Source organism: Furipterus horrens, unplaced genomic scaffold (genome assembly GCF_987537825.1).
Source record: "Furipterus horrens unplaced genomic scaffold, mFurHor1.1.pri manual_scaffold_2, whole genome shotgun sequence".
Taxonomy (NCBI): Eukaryota; Metazoa; Chordata; class Mammalia; order Chiroptera; family Furipteridae; genus Furipterus; species Furipterus horrens.
In genome coordinates, this window is record NW_028327172.1 from 216,531,797 (window position 1) to 216,538,401 (window position 6,605).

General features: G+C 67.1%; 1 protein-coding gene across 1 annotated transcript; it reads right to left on the reverse strand.

Annotated features, from left to right (window-relative positions):
* Positions 1-3,438: 3,438 nt before the first annotated feature.
* On the reverse strand, positions 3,439-5,551 carry ADRA2C (adrenoceptor alpha 2C). Its single transcript, XM_090268225.1, has one exon. It carries the CDS (start codon positions 5,316-5,318, stop codon positions 3,924-3,926), a length of 1,395 nt encoding a protein of 464 aa, XP_090124351.1. The 5' UTR covers positions 5,319-5,551; the 3' UTR covers positions 3,439-3,923.
* Positions 5,552-6,605: the final 1,054 nt, after the last annotated feature.

Here is a 6,605-nt window from a genome sequence, read left to right on the forward strand (position 1 = left end):
ATTTTCAGAAGCATGGCAGTGTGCCCGCCTGGGGTCACAGGCCTGGCATGCCCTCGCCCTGCCCTGGCCAGCCAGGAAAGAATGTACAGAGCCCCCTGCCCTCCTTCCCACCCCCTGGCTGCATCCAAATGCTCTTCACAGCCCAGCTAGTCAAATGGAGACTGACATCTCCTGGACCCTCATGTCAGACCCTCACCTGGACCCTTCCTTCTCCCCGCCTCCTCCACTCCCGCTTCCTACCCTGGGAGCCCCACCCATGTCCACATTATGGCGCTTGGAAGCCCTCTAGTGGGCAGGGGAGGCCGCCCGCCCGCACCCAGGGAGCGCCACAGCTGGCACGTGGCCAGGCGCCCGTGGCATTCGGCACTGGGCTGTGGAGCCCTCAGTGCCCAGCACCTTCAGCCTTGTCACCTCCCCTGCCCCTGGCATGTGGGGGGCTGCTGGGGGCTGACAGCCACGGCGACAGGGTGTGGGGAGGTTTGGCTCGGCCAAGGGCTGCAGCTGCCCAGCCAGACTGAAGATGGGCCTGCGGCACCGCGGGTTTTGATGGGAGGCTATGCCGGAATATTTGAGCCCCGCGATGGATGTGACATAAAAACACAGCCCGCTGCCTGCACAGCCAGGTGGAAGGGCTTCCTCGCCAGCAAGCACCCTGCAAGCCTGCCCCTCAGCCCCGCCCCCCGGAGCCAGGGACGGGTAGGACCGAGAGATGGGAGCTGCTTTCCCGAAGTATGAACAATTGTGCCAGCTCCGAGTAACGTGTTTCTGAATTCCGTGCTGAGCTGTAACGAAATATTGTGGATGATTCTCTCCCCTCTTTTCGTTCAACGCAGCAACTGAATTAGAACACACGAATTAATGTAAACAACTGTACATCCATTTACACGTGGTCAGAGCCACATCAGCGCTGGGCTAGGGCTGGATCAACCCGTGGGGTCCGCCTTCAGGGGTCTCCTTGTAGATGTTGTTTTTGTTTTATTTGTTAATTTGCCTGAAATCTCCCGAGCCAGAGGGGGAGCCTCGGGCAGAAAGGCAGCGATGCTGCTCCAGCCAGGCCCACAGGGCGCCGCGCTCACAGGACCTCCAGCCGGGGCCTCGGGGACCAGGCTCAGGAGCTGGACACTTTGGGGTGAGCACTCAGCCTCACGCGGGTGTGCCCTGGGCCGGACGGCCAGCTCTGGGCCCCGGCTTCCTCAGCCACAGGCCGGGGCTGACACCGAGCACTGTGGAGTGGACGTGAAGAGAGGACGGGAGGGCACGGCGTGGGTGCACGGGCCGCGGCGGACAGACCTGCCACACCAACAGCAGACAGGCGGACAGAGGTCAGCCCGCTCGGTCCCCGCAGAGACATGCCCCTGAGGGATGGCTCCCGGACCCCGTGGGAGCAGTCCGTGCTGGGCGGCGGGATGGCAGCGTCCCTGCTTCATCAACGCAGACAGTGCGACTCTGAGCCAGGCGACGGCCCGTTTCCCTGCGGCAGGGCAGAGGAAGCCAGGTCTGTCTGTGTTTATCTGGCTGAAAAGCAAGCCTCTCCAGGCGGCAATTAGGATGGAGTGGGGAACATCTGCCGGCTGAACAGGGGAGTAGGCGCCGCGGGCCACCAGCAGCCCCAGCAACAGCCGGCAGGGGGCGTTTCCCAGGCTCGGGAGGAAGGGAGCGGGTGTGGGGACGTGCTCCCGTGGGAGACGCAGCGTTCAACCCCATGAGCCCCCCCCCGGGGGGGGCGCGTCCCTGCCCTGCTGCACTGAGGGGGCCCTGCAGCCCAGAGGCAACACCGGGATCACCCGTGACATCTCAAGAGAAGCCCCCACCACCACCACGGGCCCCCAGTTCAGCTGGCAGGCTGGACAAGGCTTGGCAGGCGTGGCAGGATGCTAGCAACGCTGCTGCACCTCACAGGAGGGTTCTGAGGCCCAGAGAGGGCAAGGGCTTGCAGAACGAGCTCAGCAATCCTGCAGCAGAGCCGGGCCTCTGACATGGATCCTCTTCCAGGTCCCCACCCAGTGGGGAGAAGTCAGGGGTGTTCCAACTGACACGGGCTTACGGAGCTGGACACTTCTGCTCCCGTCCCAGCCCCTCCACCCCCAGGTCTGGGCTTCCCTGCCTGTCCCTGAGCCTCTCAGCACGCGTCAGTTAGCGTGGACACAGTGGGGTGTCCTGAGGACCCACAACCTGGGATGATCAGGCCGTGCATCAGAGGGGCTGGGGGTGCTCCAAGAGACAGATCTGGCCCGTGGACTAGGAAAGGGGCTTGTCCTCGCTCCTGATTCAGGGGATGGGGGGGGCTTGAGGATGAAAAGAAGGACCCAGAGCTGACCCCTTCCTGGACAGACCCATAGCCACCCCAGGCCAAGGACAGACAGATGGGTGGTGATCCAGGAGAGAGCTGAGCTGGCCAGAGGGGATGGACGGGGGAAGCGTCCATGAGAAAGGCCAGGGCACAGAGGGACAGGAGGATGGGATGCTCACCAGCAGGGGTCCACAGTGTGAGCCCCTCAGGTGCAAACTCAGCATGCGTGTGCACATGTGTGTGCATGTGTATATGCACGTGTTTGGGGGGAACCTTGCCTCCCTCTATAGTGCCTAGGCCCTGCTCCTGCCCCCCCACCCCAGCTATCCCCAGTCTAGGCTGCATAACGGGGGCCGGCAAAGTCTGGGGGCCCCTCCAATCCTTCACTCTCTTCTTCTAGCCGCCCCCCTGCAGCCTCAGTGCGGGGTCAGCACAGACCTGGGGGGCAGGGATGGGGGCAGGAGCAAGGGGCAAGGCTCCCTGAACTGGGGGAGGGCGATAGGAGGGGGTAGGTAGGAGGGGCCACGGGCTCCAGCCCCTCCCCAGCAAAGCAGCCTTTCCCACCCTCCCGGCCCCCCGGCCTCCGTGTTCAAAACAATAAAGATTTGGCAAAGGCCTCCGCCTCCAGTCTGCGACAGGGTCTGGAGACGGGCCTTGGCCTCCACGCCACCGGACCTGCTTCTGGACAGGTCTCAGCGTGACCCGTGCCCTGCCAAGCCCACAGTGCTTGGTGGGGGCAGGCGGGCTGCCCCACAGCTACCCAGCAGAACTGCAGCCTAGGACCTGACCCACCTTCTTCCCCTGGGGAAGGGCTGCCAGGCCAGCACAGGCCCTGGGCAGGGGCAGCAGGGACAGGAATAGAGAGGAAGAGAGGACAGTCCTCCAGGATCTAAATTTGATCTAAATTTGGAGTCCATTTTGGGGCACAAGAATTTTGAGTATATATCTTACATGTATATAAAACATTTGGTTTAAACAAGAAGACCTCCCCCTTCTCATGCAAAGCGGGGGTGGAGGTGGGGGGTGGAATCTGGTGACCTGGAGTGTCCTCCTTCACTGTGGGCTGAGGTCAGGCAGGGGGAGGGTCTAGAAGTTGCCCCCACGACAGCTTAGGGACTGACGCTGCTCCTGGCACTTAGATTACAAACGTTTATTTAGAAAATAGTTTGGTAGTTTGGGCTGTCATTTTCGGCAACCATGTAAATACGTTCCTTCCCCCAGACAGCGGCCCCCCTCTAGGTCCTGGGGAAGTCAGCCCTTACTCTGAGGTGGATCTGGGTGGCGGTGTGCGTCTGGGGGGGCTTTCTCACCCGTTTGGAAAGTTGCAGACACCCCTGTAGTCTTTAGACCTGATCTAGCAGCCACCGCCCGGCAGGGCACCCAATGAATTAGGGCCTGGCGCCCCAAAAGCAGCCTCTCGCTGAGACGTGGAGGCAGAGGCGTCTCCCCTTTCTCCTCCCCTCTCCCGGGGGCCCTTGGGTCCCAGGCCCACGCTCCTGCCCTGTGCCTGGAGGCTGATCCACCCCTGGGTCTCTAGGTAATCTAACCCAGCTTTCTCTGGGAGCCACGCCAGCCTGCCCACCCCCTCCTCCTGGAGATGCCCGGGGCCTCCGCGCGCAGCGGGGCGCGCAAGTCACTGCCTGAAGCCCTTTCTCCTCCGTCGGAAGAGGATGTGCTTGAAGGAGCGCCGGAAGTCCTGGTTGAAGACGGTGTAGATGACCGGGTTGAGCGAGCTGTTGCAGTAGCCGATCCAGAAGAAGAACTTAAAGAGCGGGTCGGGCACCTGGCAGGCCTCGCGGCAGATGCCGTACAGACTGTAGCTGAAGAAGAAGGGAAACCAGCACAGCACGAACACGCCCATGACCACGGCCAGCACGAAGGTGAAACGCTTCTCGCGCGCCTGAACCACCTTGCGGCGGCACACGCTGCTACGCGCCCGGCGCCGGCGCGACAGGAAGAACTCGACGGACCGCGAGCTGGCGCGAGACAGGCGCCCGCTGGGGCCCGGGGACCTCGCGGCGGCGAGCCCGCCCGCCTCGGTGGGCCCGGGGGCTAGCGCGTCCGCAGCGCCCGCGGCCCCCTCGCCTCCCGCGCGCTGCCGCCCACCCCGCCGCAGCGCGCCCCGGCGCCGCCGCCTCTCCGCCGCCGCGCTGCTGTCCTCCGGATCCACATCTGGGCGCGGGCGGCGCGAGGGCGCGCAGTGTCCGTTCTCGCCCGCGCCTGTCGGCGCCCCCAGCCCGTTCTCGGTGGTCGGGGACGCGCCGTCGGGGCCCGTGGTCGTGTGCTTCTCGCTGAGCGTGCGTGTGCGCAGCTTGGCCACGCGGTAGATGCGCACGTAGACCAGACCCATGATGAGGCAGGGAGCAAAGAAGGAGCCGATGCAGGAGGACAGGATGTACCAGGTCTCGTCGTTGAGGCCGCACTGCGGGTAGGCGGCGCCGTCGGGCCGGCGGTAGAGTGAGATGAGCGGTGGGAAGGAGATGACGGCGGAGATGAGCCACACGGCCACGATCGTGGCCTTGACGCGGCGCGGCGTGCGCTTCAGGTTGTACTCGACGGCCTGGGTGACAGACCAGTAGCGGTCCAGGCTGATGGCGCACAGGTGCACGATGGACGAGGTGCAGAAGAGCACGTCGAGCGCCAGGTACACACCGCACCATACCTGCCCGAAGTACCAGTAGGCCATGAGCTCGTTGGCCAGCGAGAAGGGCATGACCAGCGTGGCCACCAGGATGTCAGCCGAGGCCAGCGACACCAGGAAGAGGTTCTGCGGTGCACGCAGCGCTCGGCTGGTCAGCACGGCGATCACCACCAGCACGTTGCCCACCACGGTGAAAACGATGAGGAAGCCCACCAGGGCCGACAGCCCCGCCATGGCGCCCGCGGAGTACTGGCCAGGGGGAGGTCCCCAGGCGACCCCCGAGGCGTTGGCCGCCCAGTTGCTGCCCCTCTCACCGGCGCCGCTGGCATTGGGGCCCGCCACTGCTGCCGCCGCCGCCAGAGCCGCCGCCAGCGCCGGGGACGCCATGGTCCTCCCGCGAGCTACGCGGTCCCGCCTGGAGCCGGGACGCAGCTGCGGCAGCTCGGGAGCCCCACAGCCCGGGTCGGCGTCCGCATCTCCACCTGCTCCTCGGGCGCGCCCGCCGGGGTCCGCAGCGCCCTGCAGCCGGCCCTCGGCCGGCTGTGCTGGCTCCGCGGGTGAGTGGCGCGCCGGGGAGCGTGGCTGCCGGGCTTCCCGCAGCTGCCGCGCGCGTTAGTGCAGAGCAGGAGGCGTCCGGAGCGAGCGGCGACGCGGCGGCTGGGGGGGCGGTGCAGGTCCCGGGGTCCTCGCGCTGCCCCGCCCTCAGCCCTGCTCACGGGGAGCGCCCCAGCCGCGAGAGCGCGGCGAGGCGGTGCCCGAGCGGGCGGGCCCGGCACCCCACCGAGGCGCAGGCTGCAAGCGGCGGTGGCCCAGGCGCTCCGCCTCCCATTCGGCCGGCTAAGGCTCGGCGCACCAGGGTGCGGGCCGCCGCTCCTCCAAGCCCCCACGCGCAGCCTCCGGCTCCAACTTTACTTTCCCGGGCAGGGCACCACCGCAAGTCCTCCTCCAGCCCCTCCTCCTGCTGCTCCCGGCGCGGGCGGCCCCCCCCCACCGCGGTCCGTGCTCCGCTGTATGGGCGCCGCCTCGCTCGCCCAAGCTGCGCCGCCGCCGTCTCCTTCTCTGCGCCGCCGCCGCCGCCACTGTGGGCTCGGCACGAGTGCAGCCGCCCAGGCTCGGCTTCCAACTTGGGTAGAGTTGCGCAGCGGGGCGGGGCGCGGGCGCGCAGGGGCAGCCTGGCGGGCAGGCCAGCGCCGCCGGCCCGGGGGGGAGCGGGCCGGGAGCCGCAGCCCGCGACCGCCTCGGCGAACCTGCCTGCGCGGCGCCGGGGAGGAGTCGGGGCGGTGGCGCGGGGCGCGCGCCGTCCGGAGGGCGCCCCCTCCAGGGCGGTCTGCAGTCTGCGGGACGGGGCTGAGTGCCCGCTGGCCTGCGCGGTGAGCTCCCCAAGGCTGCGCTCAGACAGCAGCCTCCTCCCCACCCCCCATCCTCCCCGCCCCCGGGCACACGCTCAGGCGGGCGCGCACACTCGAGCGCATCACCGGCCGGCGGGGGTCCGCCGCCTTACTGGACAGTCAGCCTCTCGCTGGCTGTCCCCTGAGCGCGGGGTCCAGCCCCAGCTGTGGTGGGTGCTCCCAGGCAGAGCCCCCTCCGCACCCCTGGCCTTAGTTCCCGCCCTTGCTGGTTTGCATGAACAGTGACAGCGGCGTCTGTAGAAGCTCCGGGCAGACTCCCAAACTC

Coding starts and splice junctions, on each gene's coding strand:
- ADRA2C (XM_090268225.1), bottom strand. CDS start 5,318: ATGGCGTCCCCGGCGCTGGCGGCGGCTCTGGCGGCGGCGGCAGCAGTG.